The 12561-nt window shown below is 39.7% G+C and overlaps 1 protein-coding gene across 3 annotated transcripts in view; it reads left to right on the plus strand.

Moving 5' to 3' along the window:
* Window positions 1-12561, plus strand: part of gle1 (GLE1 RNA export mediator) — a 38844-nt gene that overhangs the window by 21052 nt on the left and 5231 nt on the right. For all 3 annotated transcript variants that reach the window (XM_017468152.3, XM_017468153.3, XM_017468154.3), the window contains exons 8-15: window positions 10206-10318; window positions 10408-10477; window positions 10600-10742; window positions 10853-11043; window positions 11164-11293; window positions 11388-11492; window positions 11585-11667; window positions 12001-12064. In XM_017468152.3, coding sequence (XP_017323641.1) covers window positions 10206-10318; window positions 10408-10477; window positions 10600-10742; window positions 10853-11043; window positions 11164-11293; window positions 11388-11492; window positions 11585-11667; window positions 12001-12064 — 899 coding nt within the window. The remainder of the gene's footprint in view (window positions 1-10205; window positions 10319-10407; window positions 10478-10599; window positions 10743-10852; window positions 11044-11163; window positions 11294-11387; window positions 11493-11584; window positions 11668-12000; window positions 12065-12561) is intronic.

Below are 12561 nucleotides of genomic sequence, written 5' to 3' on the forward strand. Positions count from 1 at the left end.
CACCTAACCAACCCATAAAAATAAATAAATAAAATTACTCTGGCACTTACACCTCTACTCTGCACACTTTGCTTCCTCTGGAACTCAATTAATGGATCTTGTATGGTAGCACTACTTGTATTGTTCTCTGCTTGATGTATCGCTTTGCTTGTATTCTATCAATTGTAAGTCGCTTTCGATAAAAGTGTCTGCTAAATGAATAAATGTCAATGTCTATGACAGGTCTTTTGAACCGTACATAGGATAGTTATGAAGTTTTGCACACAGATATGGGACACTCTGAAATGTTACAAGACCAAATTTGGAGTCGCAGTCTCAAACCCACTAGTGCGAGCAACAGCTCAAAGTTGCACTCATGTTTATGCTAATAACTTTTGAACCATAAGTGCTAGAAACTAAATTTTTTCCTCTGATTTTGAGCTGCAACAACTAATTGATTATGAAAATCGTTGTCAACGAATCTCATTATCGATTAGTTGGTCTGCGTGCGGCATGGGGTGCATTTACTCACTACGTTACTCCTGTTCTGAAAATACGCTTCGGAGAGTAAATACTAAAGTTGCGTCCCAAATGATGTATTATACACTTGCACAATGCAGGTATTCTACCGTCTAGTGTGTGAATTTTAGAAAGGTAATATCATCTCAAATATATCACTAGCGTTTTTTTTACTAACTGGAAGTATAAGCCGCTTCCTAGTCAACGGCACATGACGTCATACGCACGTAATGCAACGCCGCTAGCTTTAGCCTAATACCCAGAGTCACCGACAATGACTTTCTTCAGTTTACTGTTTGTCAACGTTACCTTTTATTCTGAACATGACCTCAGTCACCATCAGACGGAGGCGAAATTGTCAAGTGACCGAGGAAGAAAGTGTGCGACCTCCAAGTCCTCTAAGGCAGGGGAACGTTTTATATTAAACACCGCAGAGATCAAACAGTCAGTGCGTTTACATGGACAACAATAATCCAATATTAACCCGATTAAGACAATACTCTGTTTAAGAATCTACCATGTAAACAGCAATTTTTAATTAAACCTTAATGACCTTAATCCGATTAAGGTCATACTCAAAGTAAACACAAATCGAATTAAGACATGTGGAGTACTCCTGTTTTAGTCGCATTATCGACGTGTATTACAGATATGTACACACCTTAATCACATTATTAACATCGTGTGAGTTTTCACCACATTTTGCGACTCACACGGCAGTGCTCAACCGATTTACTGGAAAACAATAGAGCACGGCTGCATGCCAAACCGCGTATTTAACTGCTATAGGCCTATAGTAGGCGAAATACATGCATCTCTGCTAATATATAGAAGGTAAGTATGCGATTTGGGAAGCAGGCCATGGTTTCAAGCAGTCATCTATTAGCACGTATAGCATGACAAATAATTAACCGCACTTGAAAGCTTCGTAAAATTTTTAAATAAAAACACCCAAAACTGTACACGGTGCCATAACGAAGACCAACTGTATGTTGATGCGTGAAATTCTGGAGGGAACGTCGGACGACGAGGCGTGGTGAAGTAATGACGTGTGCTGTTAATCGAACTATGTTCTATAACATGTAAAACGGGAACATGAAAGGAGTATTCTAAAAGCAACTCATGTAAATACGTTAATCACAATATTGTCTTATTCAGAGTAAGGTCAATAATTAGATTACTGCTGTCCATGTAAACGTAGTCAGTGATGCACGAGCACAAACTTATGTTTATATCCAAAATGCCCCACTGTGTGCAAGGGGCAGGGGAAACTGGTACAAATTGCTTAAAAGGTTTAATTTAATTTAAGTTTGTCATTATAGTTTGTATTTGTGCGATTGCAGTGTAAATTCTGTAGTTTATTATAACAAAAGTGATGTGTTAGTCACGCGGTCGCGTTGCTCCTCATGCGCGGTGTAGACGTGGTGATACAGAGTGGGAGTGCGAGAAAGATCTGTAATGTCTAATTAAAACATTTTGATCAGAAGTAAAACAATATTCCTAAAGGCGGTGAGTGACAGAAACCACAAGGTGCAGTGAAAGTGATGTTTCTATTATTAATTTAGGACTGTAGTTCAGTGCTTTTTGTGCATCCATAAAAAATAATGCATAAATACACTCTCTCTCTCTCTCTCTCTCTCTCTCTCTCTCTCTCTCTCTCTCTCTCTCTCTCTCTCTCTCTATATATATATATATATATATATATATATATATATATATATATATATATATATATATATATACAGTGAGGGAAAAAAGTATTTGATCCCCTGCTGATTTTGTACGTTTGCCCACTGACAAAGAAATGATCAGTCTATAATTTTAATGGTAGTTGTATTTGAACAGTGAGAGACAGAATAACAACAAAAAAATCAGAAAAACGGATGTCAAAAATTTTATAAATTAATTTGCATTTTAATGAGGGAAAAAAGTATTTGACCCCCTCTCAATCAGAAAGATTTCTGGCTCCCAGGTGTCTTTTATACAGGTAACGAGCTGAGATTAGGAGCACACTCTTAAAGGGAGTGCTCCTAATATCAGTTTGTTACCTGTATAAAAGACACCTGTCCACAGAAGCAATCAATCAATCAGATTCCAAACTCTCCACCATGGCCAAGACCAAAGAGCTCTCCAAGGATGTCAGGGACAGGATTGTAGACCTACACAAGTCTGGAATCGGCTACAAGACCATTGCCAAGCAGCTTGGTGAGAAGGGGACAACAGTTGGTGCGATTATTCGCAAATGGAAGAAGCACAAAAGAACTGTCAATCTCCCTTGGCCTGGGGCTCCATGCAAGATCTCACCTCGTGGAGTTGCATTGATCATGAGAACAGTGAGGAATCAGCCCAGAACTACACGGGAGGGCCTTGTCAATGATCTCAAGGCAGCTGGGACCATAGTCACCAAGAAAACAATTGGTAACACACTACGCCGTGAAGGACTGAAATCCTGCAGCGCGCGCAAGGTCCGCTTCTCAAGAAAGCACATATACATGCCCGTCTGAAGTTTGCCAATGAACATCTGAATGATTCAGAGGACAACTGGGTGAAAGTGTTGAGATCAGATGAGACTAAAATGGAGCTCTTTGGCATCAACTCAACTCGCCGTGTTTGGAGGAGGAGGAATGCTGCCTATGACCCCTGGAACACCATCCCCACCGTCAAACATGGAGGTGGAAACATTATGCTTTGGGGGTGTTTCTCTGCTAAGGGGACAGGACAACTTCACCGCATCAAAGGGACGATGGACGGGGCCATGTACCGTCAAATCTTGGGTGAAAACCTCCTTCCCTCAGACAGGGCATTGAAAATGGGTCGTGGATGGATATTCCAGCATGACAATGACCCAAAACACACGGCCAAGGCAACAAAGGAGTGGCTCAAGAAGAAGCACATTAAGGTCCTGGAGTGACCTAGGCAGTCTCCAGACCTAAATCCCATAGAAAATCTGTGGAGAGAGCTGAAGGTTCGAGTTGCCAAACGTCAGCCTCGAAACCTTAATGACTTGGAGAAGATCTGCAAAGAGGAGTGGGACAAAATCCCTCCTGAGATGTGAGCAAACCTGGTGGCCAACTACAGGAAACGTCTGACCTCTGTGATTGCCAACAAGGGTTTTGCCGCCAAGTATTAAGTCATGTTTTGCAGAGGGGTCAAATACTTATTTCCCTCATTAAAATGCAAATCAATTTATAACATTTTTGACGTGCGTTTTTCTGGATTTTTTTGTTGTTATTCTGTCTCTCACTGTTCAAATAAATCTACCGTTAAAATTATAGACTGATCATATCTTTGTCAGTGGGCAAATGTACAAAATCAGCAGGGGATCAAATACTTTTTTCCCTCACTGTATGTGTGTATATATATATATATATATATATATATAATATATATAATCACAAAAGTGAGTACACCCCTCATATTTTTGTAAATATTTGATTCATATTTTTTCATGTGACAACACTGAAGAAAAGACACTTTGCTACAATGTAAAGTAGTGAGTGTACAGCTTGTGTAACAGTGTAAATTTGCTGTCCCCTCAAAATAACTCAACACACAGCCATTAATGTCTAAACCGCTGGCAACAAGAGTGAGTACACCCCTAAGTGAAAATGTCCAAATTGGGCCCAAAGTGTCAATATTTTGTGTGGCCACCATTATTTTCCAGCACTGCCTCAACCTTCTTGGGCATGGAGTTCACCAAAGCTTCACCGGTTGCCACTGGAGTCCTCTTCCACTCCTCCAAGATGACATCACTGAGCTGGTGGATGTTAGAGACCTTGTGCTCCTCCACTTTCCGTTTGAGGATGCCCCACAGATGCTCAATAGGGTTTAGGTCTGGAGACATGCTAGGCCAGTCCATCACCTTCACCCTCAGCTTCTTTGGGGTCTTTATCATGCTGAAATACTGCCCTGCAGCCCAGTCTCCGAAGGGAGGGGGGCATGCTCTGCTTCAGTATGTCATAGTACATGTTGGCATTCATGGTTCCCTCAATGAACTGTAGCTCCCCAGTGCCGGCAGCACTCATGCAGCCCCAGACCATGACACTCCGACCACCATGCTTGACTGTAGGCAAGACACACTTGCCTTTGTACTCCTCACCTGGTTGCCGCCACACACACTTGACACCATCTGAAACAAATAAGTGTATCTTGGTCTCATCAGACCACAGGACATGGTTCCAGTAATCCATGTCCTTAGTCTGCTTATCTTCAGCAAACTGTTTGCAGGCTTTCTTGCGCATCATCTTTAGAAGAGGCTTCCTTCTGGGATGACAGCCATGCAGACCAATTTGATGCAGTGTGTGGCATATGGCCTGAGCACTGACAGGCTGACCCCCCCTCCCCCCCCCTTCAACCTCTGAAGCAATGCTGGCAGCACTCATACATCTATTTCCCAAAGACAACCTCTGGATATGACGCTGAGCATGTGCACTCAACTTCTTTGGTCGACCAGGGCGAGGCCTGTTCTGAGTGGAACCTGTCCTGTTAAATTGCTGTATGGTCTTGGCCACCGTGCTGCAGCTCAGTGTCAGGGTCTTCTTTTAGCCTAGGCCATCTTTATGTAGAGCAACAATTCTTTTTTTCAGATCCTCAGAGAGTTCTTTGCCATGAGGTGCCATGTTGAACTTCCAGTGACCAGTATGAGGGAGTGTGAGCGCGATGACACCAAATTTAACACACCTGCTCCTCATTCACACCTGAGACCTTGTAACCCTCACAAGTCACATGACACCGGGGAGGGAAAATGGCTAATTGGCCCCAATTTGGACATTTTCACTTAGGGGTGTACACACATTTGTTGCCAGCGGTTTAGACATTAATGGCTGTGTGTTGAGTTATTTTGAGGGGACAGCAAATTTACACTGTTATACAAGCTGTACACTCACTATTTTACATTGTAGCAAAGTGTCATTTCTTCAGCGTTGTCACATGAAAAGATATTATCAAATATTTACAAAAAATGTGAGGGTGTACTCACTTTTGTGAGATACTGTGTGTGTGTATGTGTGTGTGTATATATATATATATATATATATATATATATATATATATATATATATATATATATATATATATATATATATATATATCTCAAAATAAAAAATTATATATAAGTATTTATGCATTATTTTTTATGGATGCACAAGAAGCACCGAATTAAAATACAGGCCTACATTAATAATATACTCTGGTGTGGGTGTGTATTGGGTAATTTTCTACAAACCAAAGTTTTATTCTGAAGATTTTATTTGTAACACTCAGTTTGTGGATATTATTTTAAATTAAAAAAAAAAAAAAGGCACTGAATTCTGATTAATCGAAAAAATAACCGGTCAACTAGTTGAATATGAAAATAATTATTTGTTGTAGCCCTACTCTGATTCCTTGGCAAAACATACCTCAAAACGTGTGGAGCCACTGAGACACGTGTGCTGCAATTTTCACGCATGTGGCCAAAAATGCATTGTGCACATCACTTGCACGTTAACTCCCAAAATAAGTAAATCATAAAGCAACCACCACATACATATGTGACACATTAAAATGCTCAGCTCAATGAGGAGAACTGCATTATGGGTATTCTAGTGATGTCACATCCATTTTAACCCCCTCCAAATATGGGGAATCACCAAACTACCACACCAGAGACATATCAAAACACTTGGCTGACTGAGGATATTTGCGTTATGGGTATTTAAGTGACGTACCATATGCATCACTTGCACATTATGTGTATGTTAACCCCCAAAATAAGTGGAATCACAAAATAGACATGTGACATATCAAAACGCTGGACTGACTGAGAATTGCATAATGGGTATTCTAGTGACGACATGTGAATGGACTGCCTTAAAGCCTACTATATTAAAAACTCGAGAAAATACAGTCACATGTAGTTCCCCTTACTGATTGGTGTGTGCAGCTGCATGTCAGTGTCAAATTTTGCTTCAGAAAATGGCAATTTTAGTTATTATATCTTTGCCTAATTATTGCCTATTGACTAGTCTTGCAGTTTTTGAGATATCAACACACACCCAGTTCCAAATTGGTCAGGGTGATTGGGAATGGTGTGGAACAGCTTTTGGAAATATCTAGGGCTGCAACTAACGATTATTTTCATAATCGATTAGTTGGCCAATTATTTTTTTTGCTTAATCGGATTGGGGGGGGCAAACTTTTAGGACCATCGTTTATAGTGATGTTAGTAATATATCATCATACCCTAAGCAACATAACATAATACTCAAATGTATATTAACTGTGTATAACTTACCAATAGCAGAGTTCAATCGGTGCCCGAAGCATTGTAGCCTTGTCCATCTGTTCAACTCGGTGGCTTTGATGATATTGGTCCTGCTCTCTGTGGTGATGCAGACCTGGCGGCCCTCGCTGAGTCCCCAAGAGGCGAGCGTATCCGTAAGTCCGGCTGCAATTGCTTCGCCCGTGTGATCCTCAGGGAAGTAAACCATCTGGAGACATAAGCTGACAAGCTTCCAGTCTTGGTCAATAAAGTGTACTGTCAGGCTCAAGTATAGTTCTGAGGTTCAGCTTGACCACAGGTTAGATGTGGTCACAAAATATGATACTGACTACAGTTGCTCCCTAACTTCACCGTAAAGTGTAGGTATAGCTGTGCATGAAAAATATTTCCGGCCAGGGAATTCGTATCTGGGGTAGATGACTGACATCATTTTCCTGAAGCCCATGTGTTCTACCGTACTAAACGGCATCATGTCCTTAGCCAAAACGTTTGTGACAGCCTTAGTAATGTCTTTATAACGTTTAGACTGTTTGTCATAAGGCATGAATGCAGCCATCTGTGTTTGCTGCATGGGTTTCGCTTTTAACACAGCTGGGGATGGGGGTGGCGGTGATATTTCAGGGACAGGTTAGCTTAAACTTTTATGATGCCTTATCTTCTGACTCTCAGAATATTATATCGGGTGGAACTGCTTCAGATGATGGAACAGATTTGATGTGTTCCCGTTGCTAGTCTGCACCACTCTCCGGCACATTTTGCAGCACACTGAAACCTGAAGTTTATCAGAGCTTAGATAGCCAAACCAATTCCATACCACTGAATTAGTCTTTCCTCTCTTATCAACTATTTAATCTGCTTTCTCCTCACTTGTGTAAGCTCGTTCAGTCGCATTTGTATTGCGGTTCGGTGTACTCGTTTTGTAGCTAAAACTTGCCTTGTTGGAGCTTAGCCTACTACTGCTGGGCGCTGGCCGTGTACCTGTGGTGTACGTCATCACACACGTAACCAATTATGTTCTGCTCGGCTTGAATACAATGAACTGATACCTGCGCCATGAACGTCAGTCAGTGACAAATGCTGTAATGTATGTCGAAATATCGGAAATGTGTTTAAAAGTCACATCACCGTTATTGAAAAAATTATATTGTGATATATATATTGATATTGAATTATTGTCCAGCCGTACCCCAACCCCTTGAACACAGTGGAGCATTTTGGATATAAACATAAGTTTGTGCTCGTTCAACACTGTTGAGCTTCCGTGTTACACAAACTCTGCTTTGTAAAGTTTGATCATCTTCAGGGTGTTTAATATAAAATGCACCCCTGCCTTAGAAGACTTCGAGGTTGCACACTTTCTTCCTCAGTCACTTGACGATTACGCCTCTTTCTGATGGTGACTGAGGTCATGTTGTGAATAAAAGGTAACGTTGACATAAACAGTAAACTGAAGAAAGTCATTGTCGGTGACTCTGGGTATCTGCTAAAGTTAGCGGTGTCCCATTACATGCGTATGACGTCATGTGCCACTGACTAGGAAGCGGCTTATACTTCCGGTTAGTAAAAAACTAATGTGTTCCATTTGAGACGATATTACTTTTCTAAAATTTATACACTAGACCAGTGACCTTTTGTGAGCTCTGGACCCCTAGCATATTTCGAACATTTCACAAGGACCCCTTCACTCCACAACAATTATAGGCTATATATTAAACAGTCATTTCTATATATGTTGCTTTATTTTATTAATATTTAACATTTAATAATATTAACATTGGACATTTAAAATTTAATCAAAACATTTCAGGATTTCATTTTGTACATTTTATTGTTGGTGTGACATTTAATTTGATTCTCTGAATTGTATTTTGTTTATTTTATCCATCAGTGAGACACTTGAACATGCCTACCACTCATAGGTTTTTGCAAATTAATTTCATTTGTAAATAAATTTTAAATAAATCCATCAATGAATGATCATCAGCTCAGCTAACGTGATATTTGTGAATGCACGCGAATAACCAAATTGGTTTATTTTAAAACATATCTTATTTGAATATATGTTAATACATTTAACAAAAAAAATATATTATTTAAACATTCCCTCGGACCCCTTGCAATTACACCACAGACCACTAGGGGTCCGCGGCCCGCCCATCCCTGCACTAGACAGTAGCGAACACAGTACATAGTGTAAGTGTATAGCTCGTTATTTGAGAGACAACTTTAGTTGTTACAAAAGTAACGTCATCAGTAAACGCACCCCATGTCGCGTGAAGACCAACTAATCAATAATTCATTGACAACGATTTTCATAATCGATTATTATAAATTTTATCGTTTAGTTGTTAAAGCTCTACTCTGCACGTGAGCTGCGAATGGGTCGCAGACCGTCGCAAACAGAACTACGTCATCAACTAGACTTTATCGTTATTATCGCGGGAAGATTAATTCTTATTGTGAGGAGAATTTCTACCGGTATATCGCAAACGATAAGATATCGCCCATCCCTACTGACCAGATAATGCTCTTCCAATATGCTAGGTCTTCATCCTGGTGTTCAACTGCAAAGTCAGTTTGGCTTTCTTATGCCAGTCTTGGAGTAGGGACTTCTTCCTTGCACAACAGCCTTTCAGGCCATTGTGATATAGAACCATCTTAATAGCAGCTGACTTCTCCAACTTCTTGACCAGTTCCTTTGTTGTTGTCTTTGGGGTTCAATTGAACCTTTTGGACCAAAGTTTGTTCATTCCTGGGAGTTAATTTGCCTGTGTGGTCCCAAGGTTTTTAATATTTTCATACAATTTTTGTACAGGTGTTACTGGTACCTTCTGTTGTTTGGAAATTGCTCCTAAGGAGTTTTGGAGGGCCACAAATGTTATGGGGTCCACAATTTTTCAGGTTGTCTGTCCATTCATGCGTCTGATTAAATTTTGGAATTGATCTGAAAAGGGTTATGGTCACAACAATGTCAAATATCTGAAATAGTTTTTCTTTAATAGCTACTTTGCTGTTTGAAGTATATTTTAAGTGATTTTAGGCATACAAATTAGTAACAAGAATTACTAGACTTGTTTGGGGGTGGAAGTATCCCTGTCAGCACCGTTTGCATTGAGTTCTACTGGTTTTCAGCAGTCTAACGAAAGTTGCCTGGATTATCAAAGGCAAAAGGCAATAGCTATGGTTTCATTTCCAATTAAGTATCAATAACGACAGTTGGCCAATCAGAAGCTTCTAAAAGTCATTGAATCAATTTCTGATATCTCAGCTGTAAATCCAAATAAGCTCATCACAGAAAATAATTGACAAGATATCTTTAAAGCTTATTGTCTTTAAATGCATCAAATACAAGATCCTTTTAAATCCCATTGTCATTAAATACATCAAATGCATGAACTTGATTTCATTGTTGGATGGAGAAATCTAATGCTTGCAATTGTTCCAGGCCTGCAGACTACAGCTGATGACAGCACCTTGAAATGGTACAAAGAACTGCAAAGTCTGGCCAGCCACTGCGCCCAGTCCTTTGAAGATTTGAACAACACAAAGGATATGCAGGTCAAAAAGTCTACTGGAATAATAAATGATGAAAAGCACTTCATGTATTTGTATGTGTGTAAATATGTATGTTTAATGTGGTTTTGAAGACAAAAAAGATGAGGATGGAGCTCCAGAAGGCTGCAACAATTCCTGTGAGCCAGATCTCCAGTATTTCAGGTCAGTTTATTATCATTTTCTGCTGATCTCAGCCTTGTTGCATAGGTTTGTGAAAATGGCTCTGTGTAACCCTTTAAAGCATCTATCTTGAATTGATTTGTGGTTTACTTTTTTACCTCTAGGTTCCCAGCTGAAGGAGATTTTTGACAAGATTGACAAACTGTTATTAGGACAACCAGTTGTGTCTGGTGGAAAGTCAGTTTCCACATCCCAACATCCTCATGGACTAGAATTTGTGAGCTATAAATTGGCAGAAAAGTTTGTGGTAAGTTAAAAGTATTTGCAAGTAGTGCTGTAGTTAATTACTAGGATTATTTATCTAGCTTTAAGGAAATAAATCTTACTGTACATACATTTTTAAATCCTTACTCATAGAAACAAGGAGAAGAGGAGGTGGCATCTCACCATGAAGCTGCATTACCCATTGCAGTTGTAGCCTCAGGTGTGTGGGAGTTGCATCCTAAAGTAGGAGACCTCATCTTAGCCCATCTCCACAAGAAGTGTCCATATGCTGTTCCTCACTACCCTCCAATGAAGGATGGCACCTCCATTGAAGAATATCAGCAGTAAAGATCTATCGCAAATCAATTTGAATGTTAATTCGAATAAATCAAAGTTTATTTTTTCATCATTGTCCCTCATAACAAAACAAATGGTACTCAGCTGAACTTTTTCTTGCACTGTAGGATTCTGGGATATCGTGTGGATGAGTCAGGGGTGGAAGGTCAGGACAGTTTCTTAAAAAGGATGTCTGGAATGATCCGATTATATGCAGCCATAATACACCTACGATGGCCTTACACTAACAAACAAGGGGTATACTGTACCTTAGCATATGTGTATTATGCTATGTTGTAAATTGATTTTCTTTTTATATAATCAGAGGCATTTGTCATGTTTCTCGCTACAGGCTGGTCCTCATGGAATGAATCATGGCTGGCGTTGGTTGGCCCAAATGCTGAACATGGAACCTCTTGCTGATGTTACAGCAACTCTTCTGTTTGACTTTCTAGAGGTAAAAAATTATCACCATTCTGTTTACAAACCTAAGCAAAATTACTGGCATTTATAAATAAACCCCGCATATCCTTCTCTTAACATGTACAGGTTTGTGGAAATGCACTTATGAAACAATACCAAGGGCAGTTTTGGAAACTTCTAGTCCTCCTCAAAGAGGAATACTTTCCCAGGTACATTTATAGCCATGAGTGTTTAGTGAGTGCAGTATTAACTTGTGATATAAACAGAAATGTTGAGAATAAAGTATCTTCTGGTGATTATTGGGAAATATTGTGGAACAGTTAGATAGCACATTACAGCTAAATAAATCTGTTCTTTATGCTCAGAACTCCAACTCATTTAAGTGATTCTGAAGGTGTATCAGTATTGCAAAAATATTGTTTTTCAATTATTTGAGTTATTTGAGAGTTGCTTAGACCTATATTAGCCTTTTCCTCTCATCATTGACCATCTTGTATTTAATGACCGCCTCATCAGATAACATCAGTGTGTTTTGGTTTCAGGATTGAAGCAGTCACCAGCAGTGGACAGATGGGCTCTGTAACAAGACTTAAGCACTTTCTGGAGGTGAGGTGAAAGACCCTGCCACAAACCGTTACAATATTCAAATATTAAACTGCACCTATTATGCTTTTTTTGTTTTAGAAGTCTCATACAATAGGTTTACATGCATCCAAGGTCAAAAAACACTAATTTTTTCATAATTTAAATTGCAGCATCACCTCTTTTTCTCAGGGTCAGAAACGACTCGTTCAGGGATCCGTTCACTCTAAACCCGATTGGTCAAATGTTGTGTAGTCTGTTGTGATTGGTCTACTGCTTACAGCGTGTGTTGGAAAGAAACGCCCACTACCATATCTGAATTTCAGCTCTGTAATGTCAGTTTAACCTTATCAATTTGAGCCCGGGTCTGATAGTGATGCATGGGAAGATCAACCCAACCCCGAGAACGGGACATTTCTCAGTGGTAAGTTTATATGTAGTTTGGCAATAACGTGAGTTAGCCGGTTAGCAGAGGCTAACAGCAGTGCACTGGCTGTACACATGTACAACACAAAACTACG

The sequence above is a fragment of the Ictalurus punctatus genome, chromosome 5 (genome assembly GCF_001660625.3).
Source record: "Ictalurus punctatus breed USDA103 chromosome 5, Coco_2.0, whole genome shotgun sequence".
NCBI classification, from domain to species: domain Eukaryota; kingdom Metazoa; phylum Chordata; class Actinopteri; order Siluriformes; family Ictaluridae; genus Ictalurus; species Ictalurus punctatus.